Raw genomic sequence first — 17,707 nt, 5'->3', positions numbered from 1 at the left:
TGGTCTTAGTGTCGAAGCACCTTCACTTTGCCTGGAGCAGTTAGAGTTTGGGAAATTATTTTTGTGGTACAGGCAAACAGTTATTCTAACTTTTGGAATAACAGTTCCCGGGGAAAAAAAAGTCGTCATTGTTTTTGAATATTACTCTGGTTGTTACCTCAAAGTAGAATTTCAGGGCTCCATGAAAAGCAATCTGGTATTTCCCTAGTGTGTCTCCAGCTCTCTCATTTGGATCTACAAACCTCAGAGAGGCTGGGATTTCCCGTGCTCTGATTTTGAGCTGGTGGCATTTCTGGGAGGAAGCGGTCCTTCAGGGCAGCTTACTTAGCAGTTCAAAAACTGCAATTTCACTTGGGCTTTCAAAGCATATTAAGCTAAGTACACATCTTCATATTCGGGATTGGTGCAGTGCAGTGGGCACCAATGTCTGAGGGCTCTGTACAGTCACCAGCTTTGATGCTGGTGTCTGGCTCTCTTCAGTAAAGCACAGCCCATGCTGAAAGCCAGGCTTGTGAGAAAAGTCTGTGCCTGCATGCCTCAAACCAGCTAAGGTGCCAAAATAAGAGAGGACTGTTCTGCTGAATGAGGACCCAACTACTGACTCAATTTAAGCTCATCGAGGATGCAAAGTGCTGCAGAAGCAAGCCTTGCTGCAGTAGCACCCGCAGAGCCCCTCCTGTGCCATGCCCAGGTAGGAGTTGTGCTCATCAGTGCTGAAAATGTCTTCTCATTGCTTTCAGGATGACAATATCATGCGATCCTTACAGCTCTTTGAGAACGTGATGTAGCCATGTCTGGAGAGCGCTGGAGGAGTCAGAGACTGTGTGTAACAAAGACCTCCTTTCTGAGTGAAAGCTTTTTACAGTTCAGCCATAGTCGATTCAGCCAGTGTGTGAGGATTTTGTATGACAACTCCAACCAAATGGCAACCAATTGCAACTGATCCCATCTCTCCTCCCCAAGAGACGTTGGTGGACCTTTATTTCATTTTGGAAGCATGCAAATACTGTAATAAAACCTGACAAGAGAGAGCTGCTGCTCGAAGTTCTATGAGTAATATACACCCTTCTGTTTGCTAGCCACAAGTCCTGCTTTAATCTAGCAAGCTTGATTACATATGATAGCACATGTTGATAGCTTACTCAGTCATCTATTACAAGTGAAAAGCTCAGTCCATACTACCACACGGCAAAATGTTGTATGAATGCCTTGCCGTTAATCTGCTTTGACAAAAAAAAAAAATCAAATCTACCAGGGCAATCTGTAGAAATGAACAGTAAATGTACATAGGACGTTAACAGACAGCCCATGTAGCCAATATCCCCATTTCTGCAGAGATCCTGCTTCTCTTCTCACATGCACTGGTGCCACCATGCTGAGTTTGGTGGTTATGCCTGAACACTTTAACTAGAGGAACTTCATGCCAGGGTTAGCCAGAAAGGAGCAAAATGTGTTGTACGTAAATTTCAAACTACAGAACAAATCCTGTTCAGTGATGGTAAGTTCTTGCAAGATCAGGCAGGTTTAAAAGGGCTGGTACAGGAAGACAAATACCTGCTCTGGTCCCAGCCACCCTCTGCAGTCCCAGCACATAGTCGGACACCAAGTGATTCTTCAGTGTGCGTCTCAGCAGCACCGTGCGATGGTCCTTTGGCTGTACTTAGGCGCATGCTTCCTAGATGCCTCATTTGAATGCTTGTATTTTTACATTGGATGTTAAAGAAAAGTGTTCTTCACTCTATGGATTTATTTAAGCTTTCCAGTTTTACTTAGGGTAGAAGAAAGCCTAGGTGAGGCAGCTGTGTTTTCACTTAAGGACCTTGGCATCCACAAAGTGCCCTGTAAGATTAATTGGGGTTACTTGGTTGACATTAGTGTCAGAATCATCTGCCTGGCCCACGTGTCCCTGTGGGTAATTTAATACCTTCTTTATCAGAATCTTTTTTATCTTACAAGGCAATTGCATGACTCGTAAGGAAATAGGACTTGTACTAATGCCATGTAGAGCATTGTGTTGCGGGGTTGTTGGTTTGTTTGTTTTTCCAATAGTAAAACGGAAAAGATCAAGTAATGGATATATACCAAGGTTGGATTGTGCCCGGTAGATCCTCAGCTGAGGAACATGTCAGAGCCTGATTTGCAAAGGACTCTAAGAAAGGTAACACACCACAGTGCTGTCACAGTTTCCAGGCGGCTGATGGTTGAGAAATGAAGGGAAGGAGCGAACATCTTTGCCAGCTGCTCGAACCACACACAAAAGAGAATCCCCTGCCATAGTCCAACATCGCTCCTGTCCAGTAAGCATATATTTTTATTATATCAGATACTATATTACAATTATGCTGTTGGCACTGAAGATATATTTTAAATATTATGTAAGTGGAAGCTTTTTATAACACAATATATAGAATGCCTAATTTCTGTAGCCCTATGTTTTATAAAAATTTAATCTATTGAAATATTCCTGATTATAGAAGTAGGGCCTGATAAGTACTAGTGTAATACTATGCTTATTCTTCAAGATGGGACATTTTCCCCTTTTACTGTGCTTCTGCATATGCTTCTATGTGGTCCTTCGCTATATTCCGTTGAGTTGACCAGTGGTCATCAAAAGTGCTGTTCAACTGGGAGAAGCTACGTGCACACAGGAATATGGCACCTCCGTCTGTCGTGTTTATTGCCTTCACGCAAATACCATCCATTCCTTCTAGCAAGGGTATGGAGCATAGCAGCTCCAGTAGTGTGCTGGGATTCACATAAGTGATGCAGTGCTGTGAGAGTAGCCTTGTCCTCTGGTTGTCCAGTGTTTTCCATTTGGTTTTTATTTAATAGGCACTTGATAAAGACATCGGTTATAGCTGAAGTAATGCACAACGCTTACACTGTTTCTTCACGATTCTTCTTGCAATCACTTTAGCAAGTGACACGATTTGATCTAATAAGTAACCTGCTTTTTTCCTCCATCCCTAAAGACCATCTGTCTGTTGTCAGTCTAAGCAGGTAACTTCATTGGTTAAAAAAAAAAGACAAAACATTTGTATTGAGCTAGTACAGTGCCTTTCTCCTCTCACAGTGATGCTCTAGATGTGCTCATGAGATGGCATGTGTAGCCTGAAACATTTTCAGAATTTGACCATGCCCTTTTCAAAAGAACAAAAACATGGTTAGTGGTGTGATACTGTGGTCCCTTGGGGTTAAACTGATTTCTGGAGTCACTCTGAGTTTGCTGAATCCAGGCTACTGGTAGTGACCATTGGTCATGGTATCTCCTCTTCTGCTCAGCTGTGGCTGTCTGCAGTTCCCAGTAATGATGGGGCTGTGCTAGGCAGAGGGAGATGCTAAAAGCCATGCTGGCCCTGATTGTGCCCCCGGGGCATAACCAGCTTCAGTTGTGGTCCTGCAGGAGCCCAGGGCCTGCCTGCACATACCTGGTGTTGGGGCCTAGATTGCTACCTCTCTGCTCCCCTTGGAGTCTGCTGTAGCTGAGATGGAAGGATTTGCCAAGTACCACACAGTAGCAGTATTTCGCATAGCTCTAATTGTAAATTCTGGCCGTGACAGTCATTGCCTTTGTGAAACCAGTTATTATCCTGTGTTTGTCTATGATCCCACTCATTCCAGCCAGAGACTTGTGTGCATCAGTGCCCAGAAAGCCTCTGGGTTTTCCGTGAGCAGCATCTATGTACATGGCACGTGTGCTCCAGCCAGCAGATGACAGAGATCCAGTGACTGTGAGAGAGTCGTACTCTGCATGGAAATGTCTTTGGGTTTGCTTTTTATGTTCTCGGTGAACGTTAGTTTGTAAACTTGCAAAGCCTCCTGTCACTCATAAATGGGGCTTGCAATATTTATGGCAAATACTTAGTACTACAGCTTTCTAAATAAAACATAGTACGCTATTCTAATCTCATGCCATCATAAATCCTACTGCCAGCACGTGGAAGGTAGTTGCTATGCTGGCTTCTAAGTTACAGTTAGACTATCTGTCAGTGCTATCAGCTGTGCAAATTTTCTCAAAATTGTGAATGTTTAAATAATGTCTGAATTTTAAGTCTGACTGTTTCACTAGTTATAAGCATTAATCCACATTTTCATGCCAGCGTTTTCTAGAAAAGCCTTTCTCACATGCATTTTTGGCAACAATCTGTTGAAAATAGGAATGTGATTAATGATGATGCAAAAAAAACCAAACCAATGTAACATGTCTGTTATTGTCAGTGTTCGTTTTCTTGTTACTTTGAATGCATTGCAATGTTGTGCACAACTGTGAGTCGAGCTATAGACCTGCGGGTGCGGATATCCCAAGGTTCAGGCAGTGTGGGCAGAACTTTGGCATAGCCTGGCTGCGACACACCGAGAACAAACATCTTCGTGTCCACGTGTGGTCTCTGGTAAGACGGTAGCAGCAGCCTCATGACCTTTTTTCTTTTTCATGGAAGTGCCGTGAAAGACTTAAGGAAAAGTGCAGATAATACAATTTGTGCTAACTAAAGCCATGTTAATGGAGCAGCAGCGCATAGCTTCACTCTTACAAATGCTGTTATCTGATGGCAGTTTGTATTAAATTTTGTTGAATGGTTTTAAAAATGTTGCTTTTAATAATAAAAAGAAAATATCTGTAGGAGGGTGTCCTTTTGTAAGCCCAGTATGTATTTTTCTCTTAAGGGACACTGTCAGGTTAAAAATGTACAGCCAAATCTTTAAAAGCAAGACTCTGTTGTAAACATATCTAGCTGCACAGAGGCTGTTAAACTGCTGAACTCTGCTGTGACATTTACATGCTACTGATTTATTTCCATTACGCGTTCGGGGACACACTTATATTTGGTGCAGTGGCATACACCTATCTGATCGTCTGGCCCTTGTAAATAAGAGTTCAAAAATGTTCTACCTGCATCACTGATAATATTTTGGAGTAGTAAAAATTGAAATCTTATAGACATCTCTTTTCTCTTCAGCATTTTTTCTTAAGTACATACAGATGACAGGTAATTAAGCTGAAGAAAACACAAGCACTGTTTTAGAGATGAGAAAAGATAAAACCTGTCAGTGTCCCTTTATCTCTGGTTTGTTGAAAACATCCATTCTGGCACACGGAGAAATGCAGAAGAAATTTTGCTAGACTATATATATGTGTATATATATACATATATAAAAACTTGCAACACTCCATTATATAGGGTACAGTATATCCACCAGCACATCCCAAGACAAAGAACATTGTCTTGCGTACATGCGGAAATGTGAAAATAAAGCTGTCTGTGTGAAACGTGGTCTTGGTGTCACTCCAGTGCCTGAACAGGTTGGCGTCAGTGTTGCCCCACCAGCCACTCGCACCAGCCAGCTCTTGGCCATGCAGGCAGGGAGCAGCCTGGGGACAGCCACTGCTGCCCTTGGAGGCACCCTCGGAGGAGGCATCAGCCTGCTGGAGGAGACAGCTGTTCCTGTGGGAAATGACAAACCTGACTTCGTGCTGTTGAAGCTCTAATTCAGCACCTCTCCCTAGCATCCAGCTGCTGCTCGACCAAGCATGGTTTGGCTCCAAGGCATGTGCGTATGCTTTTCATTTATTTTTCAGCATCAGATTTGCTCAAGTGGATATGCGTTGGCCATGAGCATGGTCCCCACGGCATCTCTGGGAACTTCCCTCGGGGTGTGGTAGGGTGAGGCTGAGGCATGTGCTGCATCTCAGCCTATGAAAATAGTTACTTTTGAAGTCGATGTGAGCTTTTTCTTATTGTGAGATTAATTCTGTAATCTTTGCTCATCTGTGCAGGCCCAGCAAAGGTGGAAAGGGAGGAGGCCTGTCCATGTTGGTGCATTAAGACCTACTTCTCTGCACAAGCAGAAGTCAGTGGCCACCTGGTCCTCTTGTGTTTCAGGCCAGAAACCGCATCTGAGGCAGGAAAGCATAGAGAAACCATGCAGCGTGCTGGAGAGAGTGAGGCTTGTCCCTGTGCTGGAGTGCGAAGTGACTGGCAGCGCTGAGATAGCAGGTACCTGTTGGTCTGCACCTAGATTTAATTGAACAAGTTGCCTTGAGGGAAATAATCCCAGAACATCATCATCACTAAAGCCAAATATCTGGGATGAAGTGTGAGAGCTCCAAGCCTAAGTGGTGCTGAGCACTCCCACTGGAAAGAGGGCAGCTTGTTAACTTTCTGCCTGAAGGGAGCACATAAGAAAGTCTTTAAGTAAATGTTACTAAAAACAAGCGGAAATGACTAGACAAATTTGAAGACAAAGCTACTACTTGTCTTTGTGACACTAATCAAAGAGAAATAAACTGCAGTTAAAGTAGAAACAAATTGGTACGGTAGCAGTAATAGTGATATTAGATCTTGAATGGATTTAAATCATTGGGTTAACACGGCAGGTTTCAACCACAACAGGTCTGCCAAGGATGGACATGTTTATAAATCACTGCTGTAGTACAGCGAAATGAGGGGTCAGCCGAAGCCTCGTGTTTGCTCGTTTCCAGATGACAACGTTGAGGCCAGCTGCAGTGGCACGTCCTTACGTGGCCCCGTGGTGGTCAGCTTGGTCCGTGCAGCATGGGTACAGCGCGTGTGGGTTTCCAGCTGGCAGCTTCCCTTTGGATTTTGTCCCCTAATTTTGCTGCTTGCAATCAGAAGTGCGAGCTGGGTAATTTAGGTGGAGGGGACCAGGCACAGTCACCCCCCTATGGGGCTCTTCTGTTCACATAAACCATTTGCTATCAAAGAACTGTCAGCCACAAATTCAGCCCCTGAAATAACCAAGTTGTGAAATAGCTCTCAAAAAAAAAAAAATTTAAAAAGGTGGTGGTGGGGTGGAAGGCAGGTTAAGAGAACTCTGTACATCCATGAGGTCTAGATCCTTCCCCTGCATTCATATTTAACAAATCCAAGTATATTATGTCTGTATATTTGTTTACTACTCTAAATTTTAATTTGAAAAAAAGAATATTAAGACTGTTATGGAACTGAGAAAGCCTATAGTTTGCTCTAAATCATCTACCACTTTTCTTTTTCAATATTACCATTACAATTTTTAATACTGCTTATGGCTTATCATAGCATAGACCCTGGTGCCAGCTTAGCTAACCAGAGACGTCCCAGTAACCGTTCTGGCCCTTCTCAGCATTAACACGTTAGGTGCTCTGTCAGTGGTTCTTGGTCCGTGCGCTGTCGGGTTTGGTTTCTGTAAAAGTGAATTGCCTTCATCATAATTTACAGCTCTGCTTAAATAACTGTACTTAAGCAGCAAATAAATAACATCTGTATTTCAGGAGATAGGGCCTGACCTTAGCGAGGAGGCTGTCCATGTGCGCAGTGGCGTTTGTTGGCAGCTGAGCTCAGGGGAACGCTAGGTGTCACTGGGTCCCTCCCAGTGCGCGTGGCTGACACACGCAGGGGTTCCAGTGTGGGTTGCGTTAGTTGTGTGGGTGGTGGGAGATGGCAGGTGTCACAGTGCTGCATTAACCACTTCCGTACATAAACTCCTTTTGATAACTGGCCTTGGGAACTAATTAAAAAAAGTGACAGGTCTGTGTAATACGCTGGGGTGGTTAGTTTGTGGTGTGTTTTTTTTTAATAAAAGTGGTCCTTAGCTCTATCTGCATTTTAGTCCCATCTTTAAGATCTCCCTGGAGGCAGCTCTGAAACACACTGACAGTATCCAAATCCAACGTGAGCTGAAGGAGTCATTCCGCTATGCTGCAGTAGCTCCAGCGGGTGTTTGTTCTACTGTGTTTTGCAGGTAGCTCTTTGGGGGTGTAAGTGTGGGGAACAGGAGGCGTTTGAGTAGCAGTGCCAAGAAGTGTGAAGGAGGTTTGTTGTTCCCTTGGGAGAAGGGGAGGAGACAAAGTGAGTCCCCCTCTTCCATTTCCATTACGCTTTACTAACTGTAGGCATTACAGTCCCATTGGGTTATTTTTGTACCCAGAAGCCATGTGTTCAAGACCTTTTCTTTGGTTTATACCTTGGCTACAGTGGGACCAAACTGCCTGTTGTATGTGAGATCCTCAAGTCCCGTGCAGATGGTGTTTGACATGGGGTAGGCTTGAAATCCCACGTGGCTTTGTGTTTTGACACTGACCCTCCCAACTATTTGCAGCGCCACATTGCGCGGTGGGACAGCTTGGTGCTGGCGTTGCTGAAGCCCTGCTGGGGTCACTGTGCTGGTGGCTGGGCTGGAGCCCTCCTGTGCTGAGGGGCTGGCACAGCCAGCACCTGCCTGTATGTCAGAGCCCTGCGGGGAGCTTCAGCCATCCACACGTCCGTTTCCCAAGGCCCCAAAAATAAAATGATGGAAGCAGGTAGACTCGCTGGCCCTCAGTCACCTCAGCACCGTATCTCCTCACCCCCTCGGGAGGCCTTGATGTTGCAGGGGGCTGCTGGGCTCTGCCCCGGACTTGGCACAGAGGCAGCAGATGGAGACCATCAGCTTCCAGGCAGGTGTCTCAGCAGCCATGCAGGGGTGTCAGTCTTGCCCTTCGTCTTATACTTAACCACTGGAGCTCAAACTATTTTTTATGGGAAGTGACAGGGCTTTAACAGAAAGAGTCAGGATTCCATTCCTTCCTCTGAATGGCTCCAAGCCTGTGGGCAGAGCACCCCCAGGAGGTAGAAAATGAACTGAGGTTCTCCAGATTCTCACTGGATGCCATTATTCCCAGCCTGTTCTGTTTAACATTTTTGTCTAGTAGAAGTCTGTCCTGCTCCATCCGTTAGTGCAGGAGCTATGGTGGGGGCCTCTGGCAGGAAATATCCCATGGGGGAAGGTACCTCCTGGCCCCACAGAAAAAATTGCCATATATGAGTGTGAACCCCCCCTCCCCCGGGAAGTCCTCTGATGCCCTGTTCTCAGGGCTGCATTTAACAAGTAGCCAGCTCCACGTGCTGCGTGTGGAGGTCTGCGGAAGAGCCGAGGCAGTAGCGGGGTACTGCACGCTCCCAGCTCAGGATGAGAGCTGCTGTCCTCAGAAGCCCAGCTCAGCAGGGCAAAAGGAGATCACTGCAGAAATCCATGTGACATTGCAGGGACCTGTAGGTAATTTTAGGTAAAGTAAAAGCGTTGTTCAAAATGTTAATAGACAAAGAGAGATGTTCTAAAGGAACAGAGTACTGTTCCTTTACTGTCACTTTACTGTGAGTTTGGTACAGTATTTGTAGTACTTGTCTGACCTCTATGATAACACCTCGCTGTCTCCCTTGTGCACCTCTGGAGCCCTGGATAAGGCTGGGAAGTGCTGCTTCGTGCCAGCATTTGTGCAGGAGCTGAGAACAGCCATGTGGCTGGGGAGGTAATTTGGACAGAGCTGGGAGGTGAGCGTATATTTCACATAGCTGTTCCTTCACCTAGGGACAAGCCCCTGGAGCAGGAGATGCCCTAAAAGCGAATGGCAGTGGGCTAAAGACTGCCCAGGGCAGGGGCTGGAGGTGCCTCACGGTGCTGACAAAGTCTGGAAGGGGTAGACAAAACCCCTTCTATATGTTAGAGAGCAGGGAGAGCCCAGCAATGTGGCAAAGCTGGTCCAACCTGTTCCTGGGCTGGGATTTTTCTCCTTTGTCTTTTCTTAACACTTGGCAAAGGGAAGAAATAGATGTTGTCTGGCTGGTCTCCTATGGTTTCACTCTGGAGGTATTTTTAGTGCACTGATACATGGGCACCTGGGCCCTGGCTCTGCGGGTTTCTTCCTTGTTTGCAAGGAGAGGCAGCCCGGCAGCTCCCCCACAGCCCCTGTGCAGGCAGGAGTTAAGCCCCAGTCCGGCTGGCATTCAGGTACGGGGTAGAGCCTTCTTAGCATAGGAACAAGCAAATGGCCTGAGACCTCTGTGGGGAATGGGCTGTCCCCATCCCATGGTTTGAGGCACCTCTGAGTACGCTCCCTGCCCAGAGCTGCCCCAAATATCCAATTTTATCATTTTTGTGATGATGCGGTAGATTTTATAGTCACCAGCATTGTCCAGGAAATGTTACCACACATCAGTACAGTCTGAATTTCCTGGTACAATGCTTGTTGTTTGTTTGTTTTATCTTAACACCAAAATGTCATTCAATAAAATAAAACAGCCTTCAAAGGCTCCTTTGCTTACACTGCTCGTGTTGAATTCACAGAACAGCCATCTGGTATCTGCAGCTGAGTTGCCCAGCACTCAGGGAGATTTTGGAATATTGTTGGTGCTCGATGGTCAGGTGAAGGAGCAGAGGAGGCATGCTACTGCACTGGTGGCTTCAGCGGCTCTCCGGCAGTTAGGGAAACAAATTTTAGATGTTAGTGTAGCAGATGGGGGAGGATCTAAAGAACAAAGGCAAAATGGTGTGAGAAGAAATAAAGATTTGGCTGGAAGGTTGTTGTTGATTTAAGATCATGAGAATCAGAAGTAAGTCCGTCTGCTCTGGTCTTTGACAGGATCCTTCCCTTCTACATAATGCTTTTTCCCTTGGCAGTGCTTAGTTCATGGTGGGTGGGGAAGTGTTTTGCCTTCTGTATTCTGTGCTCATCCTTAGCTGTAAGATGTGAGAGCAGGCTCCCATCGGGTCTGTCCGTCCCTACAGCTGGTATAATTCCCTTGTTTGATGCACTTAACACCTATGAAACTTAAAACAGTCAGGACTAATTTTCTCAACTGTGCAGTTCTTCTAAAGATCTGGTGTTCGATACGCTAGGAGAGAATTGGCTGGAAGATGAGAGCTCCTCCATCTCCTTAGCTTTTAAACTACCCACAGGCTAAATCCCTGGTTTCTGGAAGAGCTGCCAAAGGCTTGAGCTCCTGGCTAATGAAATCCTGCTGCCTTGCCTCAAATAGGCAAACCCCGTGGCATCTTAGATCGCTTTACAAAGCAAGTCTCACCATTTCCTGCGTTTTGCCACCTGAGGCCAGTAACAGTGGCGTAGCTGGAGCCAGCTGATCCCAGCACAGTGTTCCTTAGAGACATTGCCAGATGCGTGATATAACGTGTCCCTCACAGGAGGGGAAGTGGGGAGGCTTTCTGCAGAGCCTCAGTCTCTTTGGGGATTCCTTCCTTCTCAATCGTAAGATTGGAAGATGACCTTGGGTAAGATGCTGTGATGGCGGCACACGAGGCTGACCCCGGTGCTGAGCCCCCCACAGCAGCTCCCAGGGTGCTGTGCCGGTGGCCCCAGTGCAGGCAGGTGCTCGCAGGGGAGGAGGATCCCCTTCCAGCCACAAATAGCTCACACTGCACTGCTCCAATTTTGCAAAGAAATTTTTCCTCTAGGCAGAGGCTGTTGCAGGACATTTTGGAATCAAAGAGCTTGGAGTATCAGAGTCGTCAGTACGTTTTGCTTTTATAGAGCGAGAGCTGGCTAGGTCTTGTGCAGCCCCTGGTTGGCAAAAACAGGAAGGAAAAAAAAAGGCCGTGTTGTTTTGTTTGAGATTGCTGAGAATGGTAATGAAAGGCAATTAGAAAAAATGTGGTGGTGAGTCCCCGTGTATTAATCTTTATTAGAGTTAAATTTTCCCTTGCAAATGTGACATGTCATTGGGTTTCTGTCTCCAGAGTACGCTTTGTGGGATATTACAGGGTGGAGTGCTCAGGGTTCCCAAAGTAGCTATTAATTTCCCGAAAGTGCTTTTAGCAGACGAGATATGCAGAGAGCCAGTTAAGCTGAGCCAGGGTGGCACCTGAGCCACCAGCAGGAGCGGCTGGGGGCAGTGCTGCCAGTCTGTCGTTCATGCCCTTAATGCAGTCCTGAAGCTCTGAGTGATGACTGCAGCTCACCGGGGTTCCCAGGATAAAAGAAGAACAACAGAGTGTATTTTGGGGATGGTGGGGGTGCTGGTGTAGCTTCTCTCAGCAGCCATTTCTTTTTGAGTGGTACCAAGGAGGCGGTGGGCATGCACATGCATTCATGGCTTGGTTATCTCACAGATTTAGCCCGGTGATTTGGAACTGGGGTGGGACTGGTGTGTTTGTGATTTTTTTTCTTTTTTTTAAAATCTGGCCCCAACTGAAAAAAGGTGGGGGAGGCGCAGGATGACAGCAATAGCTATGCAGGCATGGTGATGCCATGTCAGTTGTCATGTCTTCATTTCCTTGGAGGCTGGGGGTCAGGCTGAGAAGCTGATTCCCTGGTCAAGAGCACGGGCTCTGCAGCAGTTGGTGCAGATAGGAGTTTCTGGGTCAGTATCTGGCCGTCCCTCGACATGCTCTGGGGCTGCAGCTTCTGCTAAGAGCTCCTGCAGGCACTCCTCTTTGTGGCCAGAGCGAGGAGGATGAGCATGTTGTCCCTGCTTTGTTCTACTCCTGTATTGAAGTTCAAATACCAGGGCAGAACTTCAGTATTTAGGTTTCTGGAACAGATCCAGATTTGTCCTTGCCCTCATTGGAAAATACATCGTTTAAGCTCAGATTTAAATTGCAAATAGCCTGCAATGGAGTGATGCAGCAAAGGCAGTGATTTCAGGTCTTCATGTGCTGTTGGGATTTGCTGAGCAATCTGAGATACACCATTGAAGTATTAACATTTCCTTCTCTTAAAGCATGCTGTCACGAAAGGACAGCTTCCTGGCTCCTCTTCCTTCTGTTTTTCAACTACTCCATACAGACTTTTTTTTTAATGGGTGTGATTTTACCCTTACTGATATATACAGCTGAGAAAGCAACAGCAGGGGTAGGGATGCCTGCAGTCTGGGCCTGCAGGGCCCAGACTGCAGGGATCAGAAAACACTATGCCACCCCTGGTATCACCTTGCATGATTGATGGAATTAATTACAATGTTTTGTCTTGCTCAGGCCTCGTCTACCTGGCAGCTGCAGGCACCCCCAGCCAGGCTCTCCCCGTGCTCCCTGGAAGGACACAATAACAGTGCACCTGAGCTGGCTGCAGAAGCCCAGGGTGGCTCTGCAGGAACAGCACTGCGTGTGCCTGGGCTGCCAGGGCTTGCCCTGTGCGTGGGCAGGTTTGCAGGGCCTCACCAAATCAGGTACGCTTATTTTTCAAGTGTCTGACAAGCTCTGAGGTCTCAGCATTGCAGGCCACAATGTGGTGGAGGTGTTCTGTGAAGGGGGGCACCAGATACTGATTCCTGCCAGAGAGCAGTGCTCTGCTGGTTAAAACTTGATATTGAGAAAAACAGGCTTAGATCTCTGTGCTATCCATGAGAGAGATGCTTCCATTCAGATCAAATTTTTGGCTATAAAACTTTATCTCACTGGCTTTGTAAGGATAAAAATGGTATTTTTCAAGCATGCTTATTCAACTAAAATTTAGTAAGACCTTATATGTGGAAATGATTGGTCCTGTGCACAGGTTCCAGCATTACAAATGATCCCTTTGATCATCCATTAAGGCACTACTAACGTACTAGTACTAAAGTACATCGCATACCATAGCACTGCTTTTCAGTGCTGTGCCAAAAGCTTGGCATCTGATGTGAGGTAGCAATACATTCATTTAAAGTACTTTAATGTGGTAATAGAATTGAATTGTAAATAATCGTAGGAGTAACAGTGTTGGTTCTTTTCCTTCTCTTAGCAGGCTCCCTTTTGATACAGTGCATGCGTTCCCTGGCAGGCAGATGTGTGGCCCTATCATAAGCCAATTCCCTTCGAATGTGCTGAGGCTGCGGCAGGGCACCTGCGTGCCGACGGTCCTGTGGGGACATGACATACTGGTCAGTACTTTTCCAGTCGCCACATAACTTCTTCAGGTGTGTGTGATGATGTGCCCTGACTGTAGGCGCAGCAGTAAATAGGCTATAGGGCCTTTCAGGACACCGGGCATTTTCTCTTAGTCAGATAGTTATCAGTATCACACAGAAGTAAGGTCAGCTCGTGTTTCAAAGATTTTTGGTAACAGAGCGTGTTATTTTATTTGTGCCAGGCCTCGGAGGTACTTTAATACAGTAACAAAACTGAACTGTAAATAATTGTGAGTGAAAATGTCATTTTTTTTTTTCCTCTTTATGATTTCCTTTTGGTTTGGTGTGGGCATTCCCTGGCACATGGATAACATGGCCCTGACACATTTAAAATAATCACGAAAGACCCTGACAAGGAGCGGCCTGGAGGAGGATGCACAAGGAGCATCAATCTGGCTCCAACCTAGAGCTCCATGACATGTAGAAGTGGGAAAGGAACCCTGCAGGTAGCACGTTCTGAACTATGTAGATGCTGTTAAGACTTCTAATTTTTTGAGATGCAAAACTCGAAGGAAAGCCTGCTATTTTATTTATTTTTTTAATCCCTTTAAAACATGTTCATATGCGTCTGGGAAACCTCCATCATATACATCTTTTCTCCTTTTCCTTGTTTCCACAGTGCTCAAAATCATCTCCTCCAAAGGTAAACGTTTCAGTGAACACTGGAATAAAACGGAAAGTCTGTGTTGTGCTGCCGTTCAGACTTGGCTTTGAAGAGTCTTAAGCTCACATCCTCAAAAGAAAGCCCACGATTTTTTGGGGCTGTTTTACATCCCATCAGAATTCAAAGCAAAGTTCATGTTTCACCTCAAGCCCCAGTAAGTTAGCTAGAGCAATATTTCCTGATTCATAGGGTAACACTTAGCCTTTTACATTGTCCTCACTGCCATGTTGTGCTGTTAAGGGCAAAAAGCATTGCTTAATACTTTCTAACAACAATCGAGGCTATTTTTAAACACAAATACGTTTCTGTTCTGCACTGTCCATTGCCGGGGCATTTTCAGACTGCATAAGACTCTTCTAGCTTATGAGCTGTCTTTCTCATGGCAAACCTACCACAACTACTTCATAAGTTAAACATAATGGTGAACCCATGCAAACATCAGGGTAATTTTTCCATCTCATTTTGTTTCTCCCCAAAGCAGAAAATGCTTGTTGCTTGGAAATTGATCTTGGAAATTATTCAAGTGCTCTCTGAGGTTTCCAGAGATGTCCGTTCTGAGGAGATACCAAATGTGCACACATGGGCCCAACCCAGCTGACAAATGTGTACCTGATGATTTCCCGTGCTTGCTGCTCTGGAGTTGAGCAGCTGTAGGACTGAGACTTGGGGTGTAACGGTTAGCAAAAGCTTCAGGTAAGACATTTATCAGCTTTTACTTATCTTCCGGTAGCGCATATTGCTACTTTCATATCCCACGTGAATAACCTGGATCTAATGTCTTCCACTCTCTGTAACTCCTCAGCTCAAAAGTAACAGAGCAAGAATTATTATTTTTGAATGGTGAAAATAGTACAAAAAGTCTGCATATAACCAACATCCAGCCACTTTAGCAGCACAACACTGGATCTGTGCATATCACTTCTCTGTGAGTGTTAAGGCTGAAATGAAATACAGAAAGGTTTCCAACTGGCTACATCGCTGCGGTGCTGTGTGAGACACGTAGAGGTACTGGGGGGTCCCTGCTGCATCCGCGCCTCCCCCAGGGCTTCAGGGCTGCTTCAGCAGAAACACTGTGTGGGATGAATGCCCCTGGGAAGTGCAGTCTTTGGAGAGAGGAAACAAAGCATCTGTGCAGTGTGTTCATTTAATGTGTTCATCCAAGTATTTCAGCATTCTGGTTTCTTCTTGAAGCTCTCTTTCCCACCTTGGAAGAAAAGGTGCTTTGTGGGGAAAGGTCTTCATTTAAAAATTAAATAAAGTTAAGCCTTCGCTGCAGCTTTTATGTTTAAGGTGTTCAAAACAGTTCCAAAAAACATGTACCACCAGTGGAGGTAACTTTACTTTTCATGAACGTGCAAACCAGAATCTAGTGCTTACTACAGATATCTAATTAAGTACATCTTAATCTCATCTGCTGTGAGTGTATTTCAAACTATCAAAGGAAAAATAAGCAATTCTTTCCAACAGATCTTAATCTAGTGTCAGTTAAAATATCTGCCCAGCTTTTGATAGCTGGAGGCACTTGTTACGGACCAGATACATATCTAATAAGTGAGTGAGGAGGAAGGAATGGCATCGTGTCATGTAAGAGTTTTGGCCAAAGATTAAACCACAGTTGTGCATTAATTTGAGATAATAACAAAATAGTGTGTGCCTGAAATTGTGCCCAATTAGTTGCCTGCTCCCAAACTGATTCTTGTATCTGACAAGAGGTTACACTGACCTTTTTTTTTAAAGCATATTCTTTATGTTTAAAATGAAGTTGGAAAGATGTGCCAGAATCTAGGTATGAACATTGGGTGCTGATGTGCACACAGATTAAAATCATGTTTTCAGGTTGCAACAGGCAGTATCATAATGGAAATAATTAAATGAGGCTTGGGAAAAAAAAAAAAAACATGCCTGGTACCAGTCCAGAACTTTTTTGTTCCTATGTGAAACGTTTGTTTGGTTCCAGTACCAGCGGTGTTGGCATGTTAGACTTGTTAAGAACAAGACATTGTTGGTGACGAGGAGTTTGTTGTTGGCACCAATTGCTTCTCAAGGAGCAGCTGGAACATGGTCGGTGTTTTACAGCAAATAGCTGCCTCACCGCAAATAATGTGCAGTGCTGGGTAAGATTTAGCAGAGTGCTGGGCATGGGCTGCAGTGAGGTTGGCTCAGGACTGCCCCGGGGTCTGGCTGCTCTTGCGGACGCATCGGCTGAGGCAATGTCACTGACAGGCAGACGTCCCGCAGCCCCGCTCCCCGGTGCCTTGCGTCTCCATTCATTCTCTGTTCATAGTGTCCGTACGTTATAAGGGTTTTAAATACTGGTTGCAAGGCAAGATGTGGCCTGTTGCTTGTCACGCGTGAGCTGGTTTCTGGAGTTGGACACCGTGCTGCTGGGGGCAGCATCTGCAGGCAGCTGGACTCGCACCAAAGCTGGATGGGGAGCCTGTCCTGCCTGAGTGTGCCAGAGGGAAGAACAACAAATCCTGGAGAGGCTGCAAGTCAAAGTAAGAGAAGCTCAGCAGTAAAGCGTGTTTCTGTGCATCCTTGTCTTTAAAGGTCGCTGACAGATAGAATGAACAGTTATTTCCATTTTTCACATTTTGGGTAGCTAAGGCACAGAGCAGGAAGGAATTTTTCAGGCAGGAGTCCGGTTTGAGGTTGTGTTGCTTTATCACTTCACCCAAAAAGAGTATACTGGTTACGATTCAGTGTTTTATTTTCTTTGTTGCTGTAGACACCGTTGTCAAGTCCCAGAGTTTGCTGTAAATAAGTCTACAGTATAAAATGATATTTGTTTTTCACAATATCAGTTTTCTGCCTTCTCTCTCTATCCTGTCTTTCCAGCACTTACTTTAGAAAAGCTAGAAAGATAAGTTACGCGGTGGGTCTGACTTGACGCTTAAACGCTGAGATGGGGCAGAAATACCACCAGTGTGCTGCTGCCTGGCTCCATGTCGCTGCTGTGGCCATGCTGCTGCCTTGCCCCGCCGGCACGCTGGGCAGCCACCGCTCTCGGCAGGTGGACTTTGGCAGAAGTTCAACCTTCACCTCTCTTCACAGCAAGAGTGGGTGTCTCTGTTTTGAAGCTGCCGGGAGCCCAGTGCATAGCTACCGAAAATAAACGTGGTATGAGCCGATTGATTTATCTGCGTGTTCTAGCCCAGCAATTAATTCTGCTTTTGGGAGGCAGAACCAAAACAGCAAACATGTCGTAATGCCAGATTGGAGCTGATAATGTATTCCTCCCTTCCTCAGCCCTTCACTAGCGCAGAGATCAGCCTATTAAGGAATAATCTCCCAGAGCATCGGGGCCGGCTCCAGCAAGGATCACCACCGGCTGCACCGTGGCAGTGTGAAGCCCAGCCGATGGCTGGAGATGGAGCCAGAACCTACAGGT

General features: G+C 45.8%; 2 protein-coding genes across 22 annotated transcripts in view; both read left to right on the top strand.

The window, feature by feature from the left end:
• The window catches only part of KCNIP1 (potassium voltage-gated channel interacting protein 1), a 241,922-nt gene extending 237,731 nt beyond the window's left edge, over positions 1–4,191 (top strand). For all 10 annotated transcript variants that reach the window (XM_080554789.1, XM_080554788.1, XM_080554793.1 and 7 more), the window contains one exon: positions 741–4,191. In XM_080554789.1, coding sequence (XP_080410915.1) covers positions 741–788 — 48 coding nt within the window. In that variant the 3' untranslated portion in view covers positions 789–4,191. The remainder of the gene's footprint in view (positions 1–740) is intronic.
• A 1,077-nt stretch (positions 4,192–5,268) lies between these two features.
• GABRP (gamma-aminobutyric acid type A receptor subunit pi) overlaps positions 5,269–17,707 on the top strand; it is a 42,471-nt gene continuing 30,032 nt past the window's right edge. For 3 of the 12 annotated variants that reach the window (XM_080554771.1, XM_080554781.1, XM_080554782.1), the window contains exons 1-6: positions 5,269–5,550; positions 5,883–5,996; positions 12,745–12,935; positions 13,487–14,470; positions 14,795–15,009; positions 17,566–17,705. Coding sequence is in view for 8 of the 12 variants with exons in the window: in XM_080554778.1 (XP_080410904.1) it covers positions 17,545–17,705 (161 nt within the window). In the remaining 4 variants the exon portion in view is untranslated. Of the gene's footprint in view, positions 5,551–5,882; positions 5,997–12,744; positions 12,936–13,486; positions 14,471–14,794; positions 16,815–17,154; positions 17,706–17,707 lie in introns of all 12 variants that reach the window. The other 9 variants (XM_080554778.1, XM_080554776.1, XM_080554775.1 and 6 more) reach the window with 9 other exon arrangements.

This window comes from Anser brachyrhynchus, assembly GCF_964034855.1.
Source record: "Anser brachyrhynchus genome assembly, chromosome: 14".
NCBI lineage: Eukaryota > Metazoa > Chordata > Aves > Anseriformes > Anatidae > Anser > Anser brachyrhynchus.
Note: the sequence above shows the minus strand (reverse complement) of the source record. Positions and strands in the feature narration are given on the sequence as shown.